The sequence below is a fragment of the Drosophila arizonae genome, chromosome 2 (assembly GCF_054131065.1).
Source record: "Drosophila arizonae isolate 15081-1271.41 chromosome 2, UAZ_ARI_1.0, whole genome shotgun sequence".
In the NCBI taxonomy this organism is placed as follows: Eukaryota; Metazoa; Arthropoda; class Insecta; order Diptera; family Drosophilidae; genus Drosophila; species Drosophila arizonae.
In genome coordinates, this window is record NC_142922.1 from 19,459,240 (window position 1) to 19,481,647 (window position 22,408).

At 44.8% G+C, this 22,408-nt stretch overlaps 2 protein-coding genes across 5 annotated transcripts in view; both read right to left on the minus strand.

The window, feature by feature from the left end:
• LOC149270527 (uncharacterized) overlaps positions 1-21,449 on the minus strand; it is a 33,177-nt gene extending 11,728 nt beyond the window's left edge. The window contains exons 1-7 of one of the 3 annotated variants that reach the window (XR_016270379.1): positions 21,308-21,449; positions 10,690-10,896; positions 10,441-10,627; positions 10,072-10,369; positions 9,895-10,007; positions 9,647-9,836; positions 9,347-9,542 (exon numbers count right to left, since the gene is read on the minus strand). Coding sequence is in view for 2 of the 3 variants with exons in the window: in XM_089470742.1 (XP_089326868.1) it covers positions 8,752-9,145; positions 9,647-9,836; positions 9,895-10,007; positions 10,072-10,369; positions 10,441-10,627; positions 10,690-10,876 (1,369 nt within the window). In the remaining variant the exon portion in view is untranslated. Of the gene's footprint in view, positions 1-8,751; positions 9,146-9,346; positions 9,543-9,646; positions 9,837-9,894; positions 10,008-10,071; positions 10,370-10,440; positions 10,628-10,689; positions 10,897-10,965; positions 11,527-21,307 lie in introns of those variants that run through there. The other 2 variants (XM_089470742.1, XM_089470752.1) reach the window with 2 other exon arrangements.
• Positions 11,827-21,449, minus strand: eIF4G2 (eukaryotic translation initiation factor 4G2). Of its 2 annotated transcripts, none has more exons than XM_089470580.1 (6): positions 21,308-21,449; positions 17,980-19,835; positions 17,458-17,688; positions 16,465-17,397; positions 15,256-16,391; positions 11,827-15,191 (listed from the first exon to the last, which is right to left on the minus strand). In XM_089470580.1, the coding sequence occupies exons 2-6, from the start codon at positions 19,814-19,816 to the stop codon at positions 12,888-12,890; spliced, it is 6,441 nt and encodes a 2,146-aa protein (XP_089326706.1). In that variant the 5' UTR covers positions 19,817-19,835; positions 21,308-21,449; the 3' UTR covers positions 11,827-12,887. The 2 variants fall into 2 exon arrangements, with proteins under 2 accessions (XP_089326706.1, XP_089326705.1); XM_089470579.1 differs by having other exon boundaries at positions 15,256-16,394.
• Positions 21,450-22,408: the final 959 nt, after the last annotated feature.

The window sequence follows — 22,408 nt, forward strand, 5'->3', positions numbered from 1 at the left end:
TTTTGCGCTCTTGGGCAAGCAAGTCAACCGGTATGACTGCTGCTATCACAGTCACGGCCGCCCCGGAGACTGTGCGGTACGCCGATGTTATCCTTAAGGCTGCTCTTCGTTGCACAGCTAGCATCGGTTTTCGCCTTACATTCGCCTCTAAGGTATCCGCCCATACTTCACTGCCATATAGCAGTATTGCATTTGTCGCTTCCATGAGGAGTCTCCGTTTTCCTGCCGTCGGGCCGTCAACGTTTGCCATCAGTCTACTCAGAGACCCCGTTGCTGTCGCTGTTTTCCGCGTGGCATACTTCAGCTGTTCCCAGAAGGTAAGTTTACTGTCCAGCCTAACGCCTAGATAGTTCACTGTCCTCTGCGTCCTTATCAGGTTTCCGCTTACTCGCATCTCTATTTCGGTTGGGATCTGCTTCCCCGTGAACAGAAGTAACTCTGTTTTATGGGTGGCAAGCTCCAATCCTCGAGAGCTGAGCCATGTCTGTGTGCGGATCATGACTTGGGTAAGTCTCTTTTGGGCCTCTATGGTGTTTCTGGCAGTAATGACGGCTGCGATATCATCGGCATAACCAATAAGGAAGGTGTCTTCAGGCATTTCCAGTCTTAGGATGTCGTCGTAGCTGATATTCCACAGGTCTGGTCCCAGGATTGACCCCTGTGCAGCTCCTCCAGTTACTCTGTATCGTTTTGTTCCAGTTTGCGTGGAGTACAGGAGTATTCGATCCTGCAAATAGCTCCTGATCATATTCATGAGGTACTCCGGTATCTGGAAGCGGTGTTCCAAGGAAGTAAGCATATCAGTCCACCTTACACTATTAAAGGCGTTTTTAACGTCCAGCGTTGCTAACAGAACAACTGGGCGCGAGTATGCATTTCCTCTTTGCGTAGCTCTGGCTGCCTGAACCACTTCATCGATAGCTCCCATTGTGGATTTTCCAGCTCTGAACCCATGTTGCCTAGGGCTAAGTCCTCCAGCAGCCTCTACTGCTGCGAGTAGTCTAGGTCTTATGAGCTTTTCTAAAAGCTTCCCAGCTGTGTTTAACATACACAATGGGCGATAAGCCGAGGGTGTATTGGGATCGCCTTTGCCTTTGCTAATGAGCACCAGTCTTTGTTCTTTCCACGCTTCTGGGAATATCCTTTCTTTTAGACATGCGTTATACATCCTAAGTAGAAAAGTGGGACGTCCTGATGCTATCACCTTCAGTATTTCTGCCGGTATATTATCTGGTCCCGGCGCTTTCTTGTTCTTCAGGGAGAGAGCTGCAATGTTGAGTTCTTCCTCGGTGAAATCTGGGACTAAACCATCGAGCTCTACGGGTGCTCGCTCATGCGCCTCGTGGATGTGTGCTGGAAATAGTGTTTCCACTATGTGATCCATCGTGTCATCATCCACGTTTGGCACTGCTCCGTAGTTTCTCAGCTTTTTCATGACTATCTTGTAGCCAAGTCCCCAAGGGTCTTTATTTATATCTTTGCAGAGCTCTTTCCACTTGTCATGCTTACTGCGTGTGATAGCAATCGACAGTTCTTTTCTCGCAATCTTGGCTGCTAACGCTTCCGTCGTGAAATTTCCAGAGCGTCGTGCCCTTGTTAGCCTTCTTCTACATTGTATGCATACTTTCCTTTTTTCTGCAATATCGTGGTTCCACCAGTACGCCTGTCGTCTACCTCCGTGTTTGCTGTGCGTTTTTGGCATCGATACGTTACACGCTCTTTCCATAGCGGTTAGGCTTCTTTCGACCACTTGCTTCGACGTCAATGTGCCGTCGAACTGTCGTTCTCGCCTATCTAATTCAGCTAGTAGTTTGCCTGTATCCACCTTACTTATGTCCCATCTATGAGAAGTCTTTCTTGAGTATGATGGGTGGTTTTGCTGACTGGTATTTTGGAAGTCATATGATATATACTCGTGATCACTTCCCGTGAAGTCATCGAGTATCTTCCAGTCCTTTATCCGATCTACGATGTGTTCGGATCCAAAGGTTACGTCAGGTATTGTGCCTTCACATCCCGGCCTATGGAAGGTAGGTCTGCTTCCTCGGTTTGCTACCACTAACCCGGACCTAGCGGCCATATCCATAATTTTTCGTCCTCTAGAGTTAGTAGACGACATTCCCCAGTCCACTGCTCGTGCATTCAGATCGCCTGCCACAATGAAGGGCTGCCGTCGATCCACGAGGAGATCCTCGATTGCATCGAGTTTATTCTGGAAGGTGCTTATGTCATCGCTAGGGGTTAGGTAGCAACTGACTACTGCGACTTCTCTGAAGCGTGCGTAGACGTAGCAGTTTCCCATCTTGCTTTCTAGTGGCTGTTGTCCACTACTACTGGGGATCCATATGGCCGCAGTCTTGGTGTCGTCCTCTAACCAAACTCCGTTCTCTTTTCGCTTATATTGCTCACTGATGATCACTACATCTATAGCATGTTCTGCTACTATCTGTGTCAAAAGTGCATCTGCCGTTTTGCTCCGGTGTAGATTACCTTGGAGAATTTTCAACATTTTGCTGTAGTTTGTCGTGTGCTTGGGCATTTCTGCGATCCCGGCATGTGATCGACAGAAGTACGCCCCGCATCCGTGCAAATGCAGCATTTTGGTGGTTTTTTGCAGTCTTTCATCTTGTGACCTGATTCACCACATCTAATGCAGATGCCACCACCACTTCTGTCCGGTCCTGTGCAGTTGGTCTGCAGATGGCCGACCCCGAAGCATCTGTAGCATCTGCGGATGGGTTGACACATCCTGGGCCTAGCCCTGACAAAACCAATTTTAATGTCTGAGCTCAGCAACGTCTCCGCTAATTGGCTTTCTAAAGTTACAAAGGCCCTTACTTGCTCTCGACTGTTTGGGGCAGTGACTTTTATGCGCAAGTCCACTGATGAATTATCAAGGACTTGTCGCACTGCCTCAGCCACCTCAGACTCTACAGTTAGTGAGTCTAGATCTCGGATCTCCACTGTCGCTGTAGGCTTTAACTCGGCTACCGTGGCTGTTTTTTTAACGGTAGCCTTTAGTTTTTCAACTAGTTCTGGATGTAACTTTTCCCCTCTGCTCAGTTCTACAAGGAGTGCCCCGGATCGGGTTTTCCTTATGCCTCTCACGTTTGCCTTTTCGTCCTGTTGGATTGTGCTGCGTATGTTTCGTAAAACATCTACGTAGCTTTGTCCACTTTCAGGTTTTATGAGGACTGCTTCTGAACGGGGAGGTTTCTTCTTCTCTTTTTTTGCTGGTTGTTTTACTACTTTCGGCTTTTCTGCGGGTGCCGAAGTAGTCTTTTCCGCTCTTTGTTTCAAAGTCCCTTTTCTGGTGACTTTTTGCCACAAGTTCTGTTGTCCCTTGCAAAGTTTTTTGCCGGACTCAGACTCTAGGGGGCTAGGGGCTTGTCTCTTTTGAATGGTAGGTGTTTCCACCGTTTCCAAGATCCGTGCCTCTGCTGCTGGCTCTAATTGCTTCTGCTTAGTTGCTTCAGCTTCCAGTTTCTTCCAGGAGTTCCTACAGTGTCCTAGGATATCGAGTAGTTCGTCTAGGTCGGATACCCCGCTTTTAACATCCAGACTGATGTTTTTTTGTTTAGCGACAGCGGTCTTTATGCGCCGCAGCGCCTGGCGACATTTTAGAATGGCATCCTCTTCCTCGGCCCGGAGTTTCAACATGTACTCATGCCTTGGAGAGATTACCGCCTCTGCAACAGTGTTTGGGACACCTACTTCAGCGGCAGCGGTTTTTGGAGTTTCCTCCACACTTCTTGGCGCCTGCGCTACAGGGCTCCTTTGCATTTTTGAGCTTTTGCCAAAGCCCAGCCGTGGGTCCGTGAAACGGGCCTCGCTCTCTTCCAGTGGTGTTCCACTGATTGTTTTTTTGGTTGTTGGGGTCTTTCTAAATTCCATTTTAAGGGGTCCCGACTCCAAGCCGCTATCTTAGATCGGGTGTACAGTTACTCAAACAATCCTCATGGTTATCTGTGCATAGCAGGGAGGCCATGCGAGGGTTGACTTTGGTCCTTATGGGAGCCAATGTTCAGAGCCAGGATCTTGCACAAATTAAGGATATATATCAACTTAAACCTGTACCACCAATGAAGAATCAGTTGGTGACGATCTTCGAACGTACTTGGAGGCCTGCCAGGGTTTTAACGGGACGGAGGCAGCTGCAGCATTGACCTAGGAGCCATTTCCGCAGGATGTCACTCCTGCTTACTGAGGTCCTAGAATGCGACAGCTGTCAGCCCAGGGGCAAACATTTCAGAAATCGTGTATTTTTCGAAGTCAGGGGTCGGTCAAAGATTTCACTTTAGTAAGTTCTATCTTTCTATTTCTTCTAAAGTCGCTGCACACATTAGTTCACGATTGGTCGGCTGCCCAATCGCTATCCAGTGGGGCCGATCGTGGAGGCTGTGTGTCAACTTGAATTACCAGTGACAAGGATTGCTATTGAAAGTCTCTAGACGAGCAACGTAGCGTTGCCTTGTTTTCGTAACCCCATCCCACCATAAATAATTATAATAATAATAATAATAATAATAATAATAATAATAATAATAATAATAATAAGCCATAGCAGGACAACAACAATAACTGCGGAAACAACAATGAAGGTGTCAGACTCTGACTTGAGTTGGCTTGGCTGGGCTTGGAATGCGGCACCGTCGCTCGGTCTGTTGTTCAGTTCACTCGTAAAATAATAAATGGCATAGTCCTCGCCTTCATCGAATTTGATACGCTGGCGACGGTCGAGCGTTGGATAACATAAAGCGCAGTAAACTGTGACTGAAACATGTAAACGCCTGACGGTTGCTTAAATCTAAAGCTGTCGCATAGACGACGGCCACAAGTCATTGGCAACACGCTTCCTTTTTGCGCTCAATGCCTTGCTCTCTCTCACTTTCTCTCTAGGACTGCCCCATCTCAGTGAATGTTGCCAGGGCACTGGCCAGGAAGCCAGCTAATAGCGTGCAGCCAGCTTCCCAGCTCTGGCTTCAGCACGCAGAGCAAATTTAAATCAATTCAGGTCGCAGGCATAATGTATACACATATGCATGAGGTGTGTTACGCATCGTTTGGAACCGGAAGTACTATGTAGATGGTGCTCTGTATGTCTTCTATGTCAAAGTCAATTAATTTACACTAGCGGAAATTGGCCTAAGTTCTGCTCTTTGCAACCAAAGAGAGAGAGAGAGAGAGAGAGAGAGAGAGAGAGAGAGAGAGAGAGAGAAGCGAGAAGCGAGAGCCTGCAATAATGATCTAAAAAAGAAAAGTGACTGATACAAAGCCAACCATTGCCATTGCTGATGCTTCAAGCTCAAGGATTGCCATGGCAATCTACCGCAGGATGGCGTGCTTATACACAAACACAAACACAAACACACACACACACACACACACACACACAGGGAAACAAGCACAGGTTGGCTTCGCTGGCAAGCGACAACAATATTGTAGGAAACTTATTCGCTCAGCTCTCTTCATTTGTTTTTGTGCCGAGTGTGATGACGACGCAGAGCGATGCTGTTGCTGTAGCTGCCCATGACGAGAACGAGCGCCAGGACACGAATGCCAGCACGCTGGCTAGCTGTAAACTTGCTGCTCACTTCGCTGCCAGCTCACACGCTTCATGAGCTTCAAGTGACGCGCGCGCGTTTTTCGCAACCATCGCACGGCGTTTATCGGCCAGTTTGAGGACACACAGCATATAGATTGTGACGGCTGTAGCGACGTCTCTTAATAGTTCGCGCCTCGCACAATATGAATCCTGATTGATTTCAATGTGTGCTCGTTACGCATACGCCGCGTTGTGCGCGCGCCAAAAAGCAACAGCAACGGCAACAACAACTGCTGCGACAATGGCAATTGCAGCAACCGGAAACGGATGTGCTTAGTGCGATAGTGTGACAGTGTGACAGTGCGACAGTGCAACAGTGCAACAGTGTGCGAGAGGCTGTTGTAATTGAGTAAGCTCGTAAGTCAATCATTGAGTGTGTTTCTGTTGTTGTCCTGGAGCTGTGCAGCATTAGTTGGCGCTATTACAGTTATGAGCATGGAGCATGGAGCCTAAGCTCCATTGAAACTCGTAGCAGGCTCATGCAGGTGTTTATATATGTTGTTGTTATATTCCCTCTGACTTAACTAATAGTCAACCGTGCCTTGGTTGACTACACTAAGTTAATTCACTAATTTACCAGGCAATGTCTGAAATTCAAACATTTTTCATGGGAGGCAACTAAAGTCTTTTTATTTATGACGGGTCGATAGTTTACGTTTATCAATGCATATTTACTACAAGTATTTTCAACCAGACATATACATCTATTCTCATGCCTTTCACACTCACACTCACGCACTCATACACACACACACAGCCTCTTTCACTGACAGACATTTTTTTCTATTACATGCGACATGGTTGCATTATATTTATATACCCTGAATCCATTGAAAATCGCAAAATAAGGGCATATTAGTGCAGTGAAAACTTATGGATTATTATTGGATTATTATGGATTATTTAAAATATTTCTGATTAAGTACCTTTATTTCAATTATTAAATTTATTTTATGGTGCATAAATAGCCAAGCTCGAATTTATGTGGGTAAAAGGAACGTAGAGCAATGCCCCTACAGGATTTACACAAGGTTAAGGGTATTACCTAGTCGGACACTCCCCATACAGAACTTTCAGTTGTTTCATATAGATATGAGTGCGTGCGTTTAGTTGTGTGTGTGGGTGTGTGTGATAAAACCCTTTCTACTCTACAACCAGTTGATTTCATTTTGATGATGTTTACATGGCCTGTACGCCTGTTGATGTTGTGGTTGCAGTGCGTCATCTCGTGGTACATAATTTCAGGTATAATGCCAACAGTATCAGAAAAACCGTATTTATGTGCCTCAAAGCATTATGAATACAACAAAAAATTGAGAGAAAATTTGCATCCGCGCTTTAGCACAATTTCTCTCTATTATTTGTGAGTAACCCAGAGAAGAAGCTGGAAATACCTTTAAAACTCAACTTCGATGCTTTAAAAGTGGTTTTATACATAAACAATAAATGATTTAAGGTTTACACTTAAATTTAATCTTAGTAAATTCTGGGTAAATAAAATTAAAATTTAGTTTATTGAGATTAATTAGCTTCAAGCAGAACAAGTTCTCCAACTAGTAAGGCTTTGACTCAGCCGAACTGACTTTATCCTGGTTTAGCCCTCAAATGAATCTCGTCAGAGGCAATTGCCGGCCTCAGCTCGAGCTCAAATTCAGACCTAAACTGAAATCAATATCGAGCAATTGTTTCAAGGCACAAAAGCGGAAATTAAATGCCAAAGATGTCCTACAAGTACAATAGGAAAATGAGCAGCAGCAACAAAAAGAGCAAACAAATACATATACCCAAACACCCACACACATATACATATACTGCGTAAAATATGGCGGTTTCACATTGATTGCAAAATGTATTAAGGCCAAAAAGAAATTCAGCTTCCGACCGAACGCTTTCTCCCGTGTCCGGGCGTGTAAAGCCGTCGCTAATTAGATTTTTACAGGCGTACGACAACCGAACACACACACACACACAATTACACTGTATGTGTGTTTGTATGTGTCTGTACAGGGCGGCTGCAGGTAAACTGCGGTCTGCCGTGGAAAACTTAATTAAGAAATTGCTCCTGTTGCATCAAGTCCCAGTCAAAGTGGGCAACACTGAGCACGGCATGGAGTGGCACGGTTGCTTGCAACGTACCACTGCCTGCGGTCGGTGTGACAGCGCATAGGAGAAAAAACAAAACAACAACAACAACAACAGCCGTACGGGCAGTGGAAAAACGCACAAAATCAATTATAAACATAAATGGGAAGGACAGATTGCGTGGAACAAAACTGACAACTGACAACTGACAGCAACAAGTTGACGACGAGGAGGGGATTTGCATTTTGCATGCGAATGCTTTCAGCAGGGATTAGGTACAGTTGCTGCCAGCCTATCGACTGTGGCAGATGGTGGGTCTGGCTGGCGAATATATCATTATTTCTAGTTTAGTTGTATGAGGTTAAATACTCTAGCAATTAGTTAGTCAGTTTCAGCTAAAAGCTATGTTCCCCAGGACTCCTTTTATCACTACATCATACATAACTACATCATCACCACATAACTACCTCATTTGGCAGTTAAAATATGATTAGATACATTTTTTTAAGTTTCTATAAGCATCATGGTTTGTGGATATTCGGCCAACTAATTTTTCGCCCAAATTCAAATAGAATTTTCTATGTTCGCGCTTTGCCGTTCGAATGGAAGAACGAAAACTTTATAAAACTTAAATCTTGTTACGAAATTGCCAATATGAGGTGTGAAGCAAGCCAAGAAGTCACAAAAAATTGACGCACGCATACGTGATGTTATGTATGTGTATACAGATTGTGTATACGCCCGGAAGACGGAGAGACAGGCACACACACGCATACAGTTGTTGGCGAATCCATAAAAAGTCCTGCCAATATATACAGAAGTGAGCCCTTCGGTACGTAAAAGGGTTTATGGAATAAGACATTCCAGGCAAAAAGTAAAAGTTCTCTTCCGAGCACGACCTTTTGTTGCAGTTGCTGACATTCTGTGGGAAAAGGTGACAACCACACACACACACACACACCAACAGGCACACACACGCACACAGACAGACACCGACCCAGTCGACTCCTACTCTATGAAGTGGGCCACTGGATTATGGGAATGTTGATAGCTGTATCACATACCTGTTGTCGCCTGCACCTGTACCTGTTGCTTGACGCTGTCGATAATCTTATCGCCGAGGCCTTTGTGCAAGTTATGCGTGGCAATGTGCTGACTGAAGCTGCCAGTTGCCCCATTCCCACCAGCAGCACCAGACGGACCCCCAGCCATCGCTGCAGTATAGAGCACTTTGGCGGGCATAGGCGGGGGCGGGGGCGGTGGCGGTGGTGGTGGTGCTGCAACTCTAGTCGATGTTGCGTGCTTTTCTGCTTGCTGATAGCGCACCAATTGCTCCTCGGCCAGGTCGGCGCGTGTTAGGGCCCGATGCAGCTGCTCCTCGAGTATTTCCAACTTAAGTTGTAATTTTTTTAGTTCATCGTTAGTAGTTTTTGCAATAGCCGCATCCATTAGGGTTTTCTACGTAAATGAGAGCGGGGGCGGGGACGGCAGAGCAGAGCCAAAGGTAACGAAAATTAGTAGAACAAACATTAGTTTCGACGCGTACGTTGCGTGTTAGTGCAGACAGCAATATACATATATTTATTATAGACAGACAGAGAGAGAGAGAAAGAGATGCAGAATTATGGCGGAAGCGTAATGCAAGCGAGCTGCGCTTACGTTTTGCTCGGACTCCATCACCAAGAATTCGGAAGGTAAAAACTTAAACCCAGTTGGAAACATTCCATGCAAATGTTGTATTGTTATATTTAATATTATTATGTGTTGGTCAAATTAAATATCGTTGTGCCAAAAATCAGTTGCTCTTGAATATGCTCGACAACGGCTTGAATATGTCAAACACGCTACGTGTTTGCTATTAAATAGTTGGGTAGATAGAGGGATAGATCGAATAGATAGAGAGTTGAACCGTCACCAAGTAGACTAGAATATCAATACAATAGAACACTCTTCGCTTACCATTTCCACGATGCGTTCGTTGTGCTCGCGCGCCTGATGTTGCACCTGGTCCGTGATCTGCTCGAACTCGACCTGCGACTGCAACGATGTAGGCGAAGGTGTTGCTCCCGGCTGTCCATCGGGAATGTCGCGCATCTTAGCAGTTAGTTCATCATTCCGCTGCTTCAATCTAATCAAGGCGGCCTCCATCCTGCAAAGATTTGCATTCCATTGAATTATGATTGTGATCCCATTCAAGATTCGCTTACTTTTGACTCGTCTCCACGCTCTCCTTCATGTTGTCGGTCAGGAGTTTGGCCACTTTGGTCAAATTTCCGTTCTCGGTGCGCAGCGTTTCGTTCTCCTCCTCGAGTAGGTGTTGCTAAGCAGGCGAAGCAGGTGAAACGTTAGCTTATGCGACTACTTGGACCACCTGGTCTACTCACGTGCTCCACTAGCTCTGCTATCTTCTCATTGGCTTCATATAGCTGCAGCTCTACGGCGTTGGTGGCATGTTTGAGCGTTAAGAATTCGGACACTAGACGCTCTACCTGACCATTGGTAATGGGCACATCCTGGTTTGCATCAACATCGACCAGACTATCCAAGTCGTTAGCCATGTCTCCGCTGTCCTGTTGCAGGATCTTCAACAGCTTGCGCCTTAGCTCCACGGAGCCGACCACTGAGGCACCACCCTGATGTCCCACTTGCTTTTCGCGCATGTGATCCAGTTCGGTAGATAGACTGTTAATGGGCATCAGAGAATTTTGGATACTTGCTGATTCAGTTTACTCAATGGTTAAGGTTTGGCTCACTTGTTTATTTGATCGACCTTCATCTTGTGCAGCTTGTCGAGCGCATTGCGCTCGTTGAGTGTTTTATTGAACTTGACAGTGAGGTCCTTGATGTCTGATTCGAATTTGGCTTGCTGCTGCTGCAGCAGCTCCAATTGACCACATAGTTTTTCGTGTTGCGCCTGCTGCTCCTCCTGTGTGGTTTTGTCTACAGATATTAAATTAGATAGATACATATATCTATAAAATAGTGGGGGCTGTCTAATTTACGCGATTCAATTTCAAGCTTGAGCGCTTTGTTCTCTTCCTTTAGCGCAATGTTATCCTCCAGCAGTGTAAACATATCATGCTCCGGATCCTGTTCATTGTAATCCGGCTCCTTCACACGACTGCGACTGCGCGTCTTGGCCTCCTGCGTACGAAACTTGGCCACTGGGATGCGTCCACGTCGTTCCATGATGACCTAGTAAATAGTATCTGAGAGATCGGGAAGAGAAGATTCGAAATTAGAGCAGTTCTCGTTGAATGTGTCTTAAATCTGCTTACGCTCGCAATTTAAAGCCTTAAGCTAAACTTCTTAAGTTAGATGCGATATGGAACTTAAAGGCTGCCATCACCATGAATTCTTTGACTGCGAGTGAGTGAATGTGCTATGTAAATGTGAATGAGAAGGGAGTTTGTGGTTGTCCTTTAGGGTGGCCCCACATTGAAACGACTTTAAATTTTATTTCTTCTTTTTTTTTTTCATTTATTATTTTTTGTTTATAATTGATGCCAGTTTATAGAGGTCCCCCTGTTCGGCCCCTTGTTTAAGATCTTTATTATTTGAAATTTGTTGCTATTATTTTTTGTTTAAGTTTTTAGTTTTATATTGAATTTTTTAATTTATTTTAATTTTTTTGTTTTCGCTTCCTTGCTAAAAATGCTCACAGTTTTGTTTTCCCAATTTATCCCAGAATTTGGCTACACATTTGAAATGCTTGCAAATATGCTACGAATGCTAGAAGTTTTCAAAATTTACTTAGCTTGGCTTTAAACTATTCGCTTTTCAGTGCAGAAGCGCTTCGACAATTCCTTAACTAATATTTCCTTCATTTAATTGGTTTACATTCGTATTTCGTATTTCATGCTAAATAATTTACTTTTATTTACTTTTGTATTTAATTTATTTTATTTGATTTCGCTTGTATTTTGCAGCAAGCCGTTCTTCATTCTTTACCACTTTCAGTGTTTAAATCAAAAATCAAAATATTAACATAAAAAAAAAATATATATATTGAGCTGTGAAATTCTTTTACTATTGAAGTATTAATTTTTTAAATTAATTTTTATCTTCTTTCATTCTTCTTCATACTTACAAAAATAACTAATTCAAGGCGGCTTAGAGCTCTTGGTTTTTGCTTTTCATTATTTTTTTTTTTTTTTTTCTTTTTTCAGTTGTGAATATATAAATATAGTTTTTCAATTTGGTTTGAATTGCTAGATTTTTTTCCATTTCTTTTAAATTATATTTTATGTATTTTTTCTTTCTTCTTACAACTAATTTTAAATTTTATCTTTGGATAATTTTTTTGTCATGCATACTAAATACATACATACTTTACATGTCTTTTTTTTTTTGTACCTAAACTTAAATTCTTTAATATATAAGTAATTATATAATTTTGTATACATGTATTTTGAGTCTAAGCCTCGAAATCTGTTTTCCTTTATATATATAGAGATATTTTTTCTGAAGGATCTGCTACCAAATTTGAGCATTTTGCTTGAAGAAATCACTTAAATCAAATTTCGAAATAAATAGTTTTTTTTTTTTTTTATAAGAATATAAAATTAAGGAAACAATGCAAATTCATAAATTTTTGTACTGAAAGGTAAAAGTTGCTATTTGTTGGGCTTAAACAAAAGAATAGTTAGCTAATCATACAGATCCACTGTGAGATTTTTTACTTTTTCTTGAAGGAAATGTAGGTAAATTAAATACTGTCGAGTTTTCTATTCAGATAAATCATAGATTCAATATATACATATATATAGATACATGTGAGTATACATATATGTACATATTTTTAATATATGTACCCTGTCTTATAATAAACATATATATATATAAATATATATTTGATTTTGAGATTTGTTATTTTTTGTTTGCCGCCGAAATTCCATTTGCGTTTTTGTTTAATTTATGCTTTTTGTTTATTGCAATAGTTTATAATATTCGCTGTTGTCATTTGTTTGTTTGTTTTCTTTGCAATTTTCAGTGTTTTCTGTTTCTGTTTGTATGTGTTATGGATTATAGATGTGTATGTATATACGACCGCGCATGGTGTATGATTGAAGGGCCCAAAGGCGCTGTTTCAATTGTCATATACATATATAAATATGGTTATTGTTTATTCATTTTGCCTGCGATTTGCTTCGATGTTGATGTTGTTGTTGTTATTGTTCCTGCATTGATTGTGGGTCTGTTACATTTCCTCAATGAAAGCACGCAATTTGTCCATTAGTGCTCGCGGATAATGCTCAAATTCCTGCTTGAACCACTTCTCAAAAGTGTCTCGGGATATTACCTCGCAATCGTAGAGCACACTCCAAGCGCTACAGATTGCCTCACCCGCAGCCATCTCATCGTCCAGCTCGAGGCTAAAGTGCTCCTGCAGTGCGTCGACTGTCTCCTCAATGCATGCCATCTCGTGCGTCTCTTGGGCATCAATGCAGAGGCGCAATAGTGGAGTGCAATCCCGCCTGAAACTGTCCACATTCAGCTGCAATTGCAGTTTATTCTTGTTTGTGTTATGATTGTTGTTGTTGTTGTTCTTTTTGGTTGATTCATTGATTAAAGCGAAGTCACAGCAGAGGAATTTGGTCAGGTGGCGCACAAAACTCGCATTTATATGCACATTGGTATTGATATAGTCAATGGCGGTGTCGCTAGACAGCCGCAGCAGGTAGCTTATCCGCTCCACATGCTCCGCCTGGGTGCGTGTAACCTTTTGCCGCTGCATGCCAACTGTCGCTGTGCTGTTGGGCTCCAGAAATTGAAAGCTATTCGATTGCAAAAAGTCACGATACTTGCGAGCATCGCTCCAAAACAGCTGGCCTCGATCCAGCTTGTTGTCTATATGCCATAGCTTGTGTGTGTATACGGCGCCAAATTCTTGCACAAAGTAGCTGACAAAAGCGCGTACAAAACGTTCAGTGAACTGCGGATCCTCCAGCCAGCGCGGCTGCCAAATGTCCTTCAACTCGAGTCCACCTTCATGCATAATGGGTCCGAGAAACTCAAACACATAGGTCCAGCCGTTAGGTACATCCACCAGCAGATCGGGAAACTCCTCGCCGAAGCGGCTGTACGCCAGGGCAAACGCAGATTTGCCAAAAATCTCTTGTTGCATTAGATACGAAATCGCATTGGCGCATGCCAAACGCTGCTGTCGCTTCACCTCCGCACGATGCACATAATCCATCAGGATGTAGTGTATGATGGCCACGGCCGCCTGCTGCTTGGCGTTCGAATTACGCCAAATAAAGAGCACCTCTGGTTGCCATTCGCGGGTGCTGAGCACCTCTTCGACGAGCTTTGTGAGCATCTCCTGGCATTGTTTCGCATCAAACTCAGTTTTCGGGGTGGCCGGCTCTGAAGTCTGACTTTTGTTGGCTGCTGTCGGCACGCCCACCTGTGCAGCCGGTTGCTGCTGATAGGGCGGATAGGTAAAGGAGCTCGTCGACGGCAAGCGCTTAAGTAAAGTGGGCTGTGAAGCTGGCGCAGCACTAACTGGACGATTGCTAGCATTGCGCCACTGGTAATGTGAGGAATTGCCCAGCTTGGCGGTCGCAGTGTCGTCGTTGTTGCTGCTGCTGAAGCGCAGCTTATTGGGATCAATGCTGAGAGATTGGTTTTCATGCTGTTGAGTCTTGGGCAGCTTTTGCATAAAGTAATTGCCGCCGTCATTGTAGCCATGATGATGGTGGTGTTGCTTCTGCTGTTGATACTGGTAGTTGGACTGTTGCTGCTGCTGTTGGGGCAAATGACTGCCGCGCGTGCTGTGTTGCTGCTGCTGCTGTGTTTTGGGTTCTTCGTGCTGCTTGTGACGCTGTCGACTGCCAGAGGTCGAGTGAGCGGTCACTGGCTGATCCCAGTTGCGTGAGCGCAAGTCCAGCACGTCCTGCATCATGAATCGCACACGGCTGCTTATTTTAATATTAAACTGATGCTGTCGACTGCCGGTGCTGCCGCCACGTGAGCGCTGAACTATGTCCTGTATTCGGCGAAAGATCTTCTCGATGCGAGCACCGCTCTGGTACTGCTCGGACGGGCCGGCTTCGAGCAGATGGCCAACAGTGGTCAGTAACTTACACATATACTCCAGCTTCTCCTCACAGCCATGTTCAAGCAGCGATTCGACGCAGTGCAGCACACGATCGCTGGTAAGTGATTGCAGCTTGAAAAGTTCACCTATGAAGCGCACAGTGCCCCAGGCTCGACGCCTGAACTGATATTCAAGGTCCTCCATTTCAGCCCGCAGTTCAATCTTCTTGGCCGTATCTTGGCACGCATTGATGCGCTCCTGAGTGGGCTGCAGCTTTTTGGCCTTGGCATTGGCATCATTTACGTTCGATTCGAACTCGTGTTGAATACGCGTTATTAACGAGCTGGTGAACAGAGATTTGTTCTCTGCCTTAATCTCATGGAACAGCACCTTGCAAAAGCGTGCATATGTAGGTGCGAAATTGGGCTCACTGATGGTCTTCTCGAAAATAAGCAGCATAACCTGTTAACAAGACATTTGCAATCAGTTATTAGAGGAATATTTCAAGTGAGAATTCGTTCCTTACATTTGTCATTTTTCGTTGAGTATCCATATTGATGCTGGACATTGCTTTGAGCAGCACCTCAAAGTTATCAGGAGTCAACTTATTGAGTATGCCACGAACTTTCTTCAGTACCACATCCATGTCGTCGTCTTGGTCTGGCTCTGTTGTGTTGAACATAGACATACGACGCAGTGTCTCCGGCTGCCAGGCATTTTCGCACTCTGACAATTTAATCTCTTCCTTAAGCGATAGCTGCACACGTATTATATCCATATGTCGCTGATTGGAGCTGCCCATTCCACCAGGTCCAGAGCTATTACCGCTCGAGTTACCGGTCATTGGCTGATGTCCCTCGTGATGCTTCTTATTCGGTCCATGGCCATGACCACGTCCGCGTTTACCTGTCCCATATTCCATCGATTCGTGCGCGTGCTGATACGGCTGTCCATGCGGATTGTGTCCGTGATGGTGTTGCTGCTGCTGCTGCTGCCCTTGTCGTGACACGAACAATTGTGAAATACAATCGCCTTTCTGGCAGGGAACTAGCGGAGGCTTCCGCGAATCGCTGAGCTTCGACAGCTCGCGCAGCTCATCAATGTTGTATCTTATGAACTTGCTGACACTAGCACTCTTTGAAGATGACGCCGACACTTTTCCAGCCGCTGCCCTCTGAAGGGGTCCAGATGCTTTGCTCGTCTGATGCATGGGGGAGCTCTTTTTAATGGGTGGCTCAATCTTTGGGATGTTGCTCTTAGGCGCACAATCCACATTATCCTCAGACATTGTACTTTGAGAACTGGTAACCTCAATTGGCTGTGAACTGGACCAGGTGGAGCTGCATATGAAACTGGAATTATCAGCGGGCGCCTCCTCATTAAAGTCACCAAACTTCAATTCGCCCACATTGTTATCAACGCACTTGTTGGCATTTTTATCGTTCAGTTCGCTGTCAGCATTACTCTCAGTTATCTTGTCGGCAGGAGCAGGATCACTTATCATGTCCGTATCGTCACACATGGAACTGCTGCTGTTTAAAAATTCTAGCTGTGTATCTGCTGGACTGGGTGCATCATCAAAACTCTTTTGAAGAAACTTTGCCACAATGTCCTCGTTGGCCATGTGCTTGTCCAGCTGTTGGGTCGAATCATCTTTATAGTCTGCTGAAATAATAATGGACGGGGAATTAGTTAAAATTTGACGTTATTCGAAAATTTGATGATGTTGACTTACTTTTGTGTTCACTGGCAGCCGCATCGTTGTTGTTGTTATTGTTGTTGCTCGAATGCTGCTGCTGGTGCTGTTGCTGCTCTTTGGGTTTCTTGTCTCTTACGCTAGAACTTAAGCTAGAATTATTACTAGTTGCACTAAGCTTATCAGTCATCGTTGACGCCGCTTTGTCCTGCATTGCGGACGCGACTGCGGCTGTCGCTTTAGTTGTTGTCACAAATGTCATGATGGTGTCGGCGCCACCTGCAGCCTTGTTGTTGTTGTTATTATTGCCGTTGCCGTTGCTCTTGGAGCTGTTTGTGGCGCCACTTCTGCTATTATTATTATTGTGGTTAGTGTTGTTGGCCGCGTTACTACCGCTGCCGCTGGTGCTGGCGCCGGCGCCGCTGCTGCCCGCTGTGGTGCTGCTTGTGATGTTAGCTGATGCCTTTTGCTTTTTCTTTTCCTGCTCCTTGCGCTTTTGTGCCTTTCGCTGACTCTTCTTGTTTGATGGTACGGCCGCAGCAGGTGTCACCGGAGTGTAAGCAGCTGGGCGCGCAGGACTTGGGCTAACCGCTCGACGCGTGCCTGATCCTCCTGCTGTTCCTGTGACGCCGCCAACTTGCTTCGGCTGTTGCACCGGTTGCGCCTTCTGCTGGTGCGTGGGCGTCGAGGTCGATGAGGATGAAGTCGACGGCTGTTCCCCTTTTGCTTGCGACTGCTGGCTGTACGGCACAGATATCCTTGGCTTTATGGTCTTTGTAGGACTCGATGGACTCGCATCGGATCCCAAGCTGACGTTCATTGCTTTTGGTGGATTCTGCAAGAGTGGTTGCTGCTGCGGCTGTTGTTGAGGAGCTGGATTATGTTTCATGCTTGTTAAAATGCTTATGCTCTTGTTGTTGCAGGTTGCTGCTTCGGCCACAGCATTGGCTATAGACGTAGGCGTGGCTGTGTCTGCAAAATATTTCGCCAATTAAACAAATACTCAAAATCATTTGATATATATATACTAACTTTGTTTGTTCGCTGACTTGGGGCGCTGTTTCTTAGCCGTCGGCGGTTCCTTGAACATCACTGGGGCGTTGGAACTGCCAGATGGAGCTGGAGCTGCTGCTGTTGATGCTGTTGATGCCGTTGATGCTGTTGATGCTGTGGCTGCTGTTGCAGCTGCAGGTGGCAAACCGTCGTAATTTGCGTTAATGTTGCCGCAAGTTGCCTGAGTTGCATTTTCCGAGGTGTTGTCCACTATAAATAAAATATTGACAATATTTTCAAATTAGTAATTTAGAGCATTGTAGAGTATTGAACATTTAAAAGTCGATTGGAACTAGCTTTGCAGACTGAAAACAAAAACATTTAATAGTTGATCCATTTATGTTTTCAAATGATCATTCAATTAAAAGCTATGATGACTCTAATAATCATATCAAAATTGGCGCTTTAAGTTAATTTAGAATTTTGTTTAGCCAATTTCCAGGCTACACATACTACAAACATCCTACATCATTCAATTGATTTTAAATTTGTTTATCTTACCGTCATTTAACTGCCAGAAGCTGAGGTGTTCGTCCGGATTGCCCGAGTGGGCCAGTATGTCCTTGACAATGACGCTGACTTTGTCTTCATCAGTCAGTGGGAGGGCTGCAGCTGCAGCTGAGTGGGTGGTGCTATGTGGTTGCAATGCTTTATCCGTTTGCATTTGATGATCCACCATGACGCCGGTAATTAGTTGAGTAGATGATCCTGAATCTGAGATGCCGGACAATTGGTATTGGGGCAGGCTGCTCTCGCTTCCCGTGCTGGATGTCAGTGTGCAGTTCGAGTCTTTCTTGATGAACACCGATGACTTGGGGTCCAACACATTCTCTTTAGTGTCTGGATGTATGATGGGTATGGCATGCCGGCGCTCCTTCACCTTGTCATTCCCAGCCAGCTGGGAGGCCGTTGTCAGCGAGGCCGGCGGAAAGCCTGCAGCCACACCAGCAACAGCAGCCACAGCAGTGGGAGCTGTGCCCTGCATATGTGGTGGATAAGTGTGCAGCCCGGTTGCGGGTGCCGTTGGAGCTGCGGTCATGCCTGCAGCCGCTAGCATCGGAGCTGTCGTCAAGTTGGTCTGTGGTACTATCGGTATATTATATGCCGGCGGAATATGAAACGCTGCTGTTCCGTTGAGGGGCGTGCTTCGCGGATTCAGAATGGGCGCAACAGCGGCCGCTGGAGCGTTGTTGACCAGTGTGGGACGCGGTTGAGGCGCTGCCGTGGGCACCGCATAGGTAAAATAGGGCTGCTGGGGCGGCGTCGAGCGTTGACCACCGCGAATATTCGCACGGTGTGCGCCGTTGCCCCCTCCACCGCCCACCACATTATTGTTGCTGTTGTTGTTATTAAGCGGCGCTGGCGGCAACGTCTGGGGATAGTAGGTTAGCGTCTGCTGTGGGCCTGCATTGGCGGCGGGCCCGGCGCTCACGACGTGCTGCTGTCCAGGCGGCAGCTGTTGTTTTTGTTGACCTGTTGCAGCATAGAAGGTGCCAGAGGGCGCTGCCGAGCCTCCATTTGGGGCATACGTTATAGGCTGTGCGCCAATCAGTCCGGGATGATTTAAGGGCAAGAATGTTGCCGAAATGTAGGTGGTGCCAGCCCCAGGCCCATTGGCGCCTGGGGGCGCGATCAGACCAGCTGATGGCGTAAAGGTTGGCGGCAGCGCCGGATTGCTGAGGGCACACACCAGGCTTGTATTGCTGCTGACTGGCGTAAGGACGCCATTCGCATGCGCGTGACCATGACCATGGTTGTGATGGTTATGGCCATGGGCATGCCCCAGCGAACTATTGCTGGCGGCGCCACTCAGTTGAAGAGCGGCGCCACCGCTGCTGCCATTACTGCTGCTGCTGGACGAGTGCTGCGGGTGGTTCACATACGACAATGCCGGTGGCTGTTGGTTTGAATAGAAGAAAATCGGCGGTTGGTGTATATGATGTTGCTGCTGCTGCTGCTGAAGATGTTGCTGCTGCTGTTGCTGCTGGTGCTGTTGATGCTGCTGTTGCTGCTGCTGCAGTTGTTGATGTTGCTGCTGCGGTAGAGGATGGTGGTGATGATGAAGATTACCTAGATTCGAGACGCCGCTCTGTTGCGGTACAAACACTGCGTGTGCCGCCTGCTGCTGCTGCTGCTGCTCCTGTTGCTGATGTAGATGGGAAACGCGCGCCTGTTGCTGCTGTTGAGGCGGCTGTTGCTGCGACTGGTTTTGATGATGGTGGTGCGAATGTGAGTGGCCGTGTGACGTCTGGTGGTGCTGGGTCTGGTGGCTGTGGTTCTGCTGGTGTGTTGACTGTGGTCTGTTTCCCTTCCCACCCCCTCCCGTTGGCATGAACATAGGAGGACCTTCGTTGGATCTAAACAGAGGCATGCGTGACCAACACACACACACACACAGATAGTGTGTTTGATTTTGTTGGCGTGTGCGTGTGTTACGCAGTCCAACAGATAGAGAGATAGAGAAAGAGAGGGAGAGAGGAGCACACGATCATGTGGGGACAACCACAAATATCGTTTGCGCCATGGAGCAGAACAAAATGTACAAAATTTAATTGTTAGTAAGATGAAAATGGGAAATAATGAAAAGCATTAAGATAAAAGCCATAGGTCATCAAATGTGGTGAATGATCGTGCGAAATTTAAGCAAACAAGCGCATGCAAATTATTGAGAATATAGAAAAAAACTTACAACTAAGAAACTCAAATAATAAACTCGAATAAGAAATAAATAATAATATAAAATGTAAATCTTATTGTAATGATTGGCGATGCATTGCCAGAAAATTTAAAAAGCATTTATAATAATTTAATAGTTATGTCTAATTTTGGTCCTCTGCCAATTACCGAGTGACTACTGTACCTATCGCTTTCACAGGTTAACCAAAGACCAAGAGACAATAAGATTAATCGAGTTCTTTCAATTCAATTGTTTTCAATTGCAGTGAAACCAATCAATTCTAATTTTGCCAACTGAATTGCAATTTAAAATAGCATCAAATGATTTTTATAAATATTGCAGAAATATGTACATGTATGCTATAAAGAAGAAAAATCAACAGAGAGCTAGCACAAAAGGTAGCATTTACTCTTGAAATTTTGCAATTAATTGAGCTTATGCATTAGCATGATGTCACGTATGGGCGTGTGATATAGGAAAATACACATACACGCACACACATAAATACATACAGCTGTTGGGGCACACACAGTTATCGGTTGCTTTTATCAAAATTTATCGCACACCATTGCAAAATATAGCCACCACATAATACAGTAAATAATTAAATAAAAGAGAGCTAACCGTTGTGATGACACACGGAGAACAACAACAGGTGGCGCTCTTAGTCAGCGGTTTGTCAAACAGCAACCACTATATATGTACATACCACTAAATATGCCAGCAAAAGCAAAAACAAAAACCGTTTGGCGTGGGAAGCTCAGTTACTGTACGAGCGCGTTTCCCCATCTTCAGCAGAGGATGCGAGCAATAACTGGCACAAATGGCCGCTGAACTGGCTTTCGCATCTCTCGGATATTTTTTGTGGAAAGCAAACCTGTTTTTGTTTCTGAACAGCAGTAACTATAATATTTTTCCTGCGTGTCTGCACGTTAGCAAAGAAAAACCGAATTGAAAACCCGTTTGATCAAAGTTTCGCACTTGCCTTTGTTTGTAAACAAAAACCAGTGTGTGGGAGTCTGATTGGAGTTTGGTTCTGATAGGCGATAGGAATTTCTAGCACATTACAATATAGGGGCGGGGAGCATCACAATAGCCAAATACACTAATTTCTCAACTTAAATCATTTCAAAAATGGGTATATTTACTTACCGCTTCCTGCGCTATGTTTATCGCTGCTGTTTCGCACCACCGTTTACGACGTTTCTGCCGCCAACTACAGTTGCCTTTGCTCCTCTTTCTTTTATGGTTTTTCTGTTGTGGCTGCTGCTTTCTACAGGCCCGTTGTCGTTGCAATTGTTTTAGTTTTCGCTTTTGCTGTTACCGTTGCCGTTGCCGTTGCCGAGCCCCTCGAGGGCGCAAAACAAAGCGACGTGCGTTTGTCTCTTGCTTAGAGAGTAGTGTTCCACGATGCCTTCTCAATTATTTACTTCGGCTCTGTGACTCCAATTTGCCGTAGTACGCAGACTCAAATGATAATTCAACTCTTTCTCGAATTTGTTTCGCTTTGTTTATAATTTTGCGAGCTGCCGAAGTGCAGACTCAGGACTTTTTTAATGTGGCGAAAATTTATGCGTTTTATTTTATATATATTTTTTTATGTAGCCGCGTTTGATTTTATTTATTTATTTTTATTATTATTATTATTACTTTTTTTTTTTTTGTTGAATTATAAACTTTTTGCATGTATAATTAACGAAATGCAAATGTTAACGCACATCGACATTTAAGTGGACGAAAAACGAGCACGCACATATGTATATACGTTCAAAATATAGAAATAAGTACTGCTAAAATTTCACGGTAATTTTCTCTATAATTAAAAGAAAAAGATAAACGTTTGTTATAATTTTGCATGTACAATTTGGTCAATTCATGGAACTGTTAGGCAAAGCTTGCTATATTGTTTTCGAATGAATTTGTTTTTTCTGTCTCACACATACACACGTATATTCACACAAATCATATGTACATAGACAAGCACACACACAAAGAAATTTTCGTCGAGGCGTTGGTTTTTTTTTTCTTTTCTTTTTTTGCCGTTGATGCGTTTGCTTCTCGACTGTCGGGCGGTCGGTTAGTTGGCTGGTTGGTGGTACTTACTCGCCGCCCAAAGCTGCTACACACAGGCACACATCATAAAATGAACGAAAATGAAAAAATTGGGTTCCACGTGGGGAAAACGCCGAATAGGTTCCCGCGGAGTGTCTTTACATTAGTTCATGGTTTTGTCTGTCTTTTGTTTACAGTTTT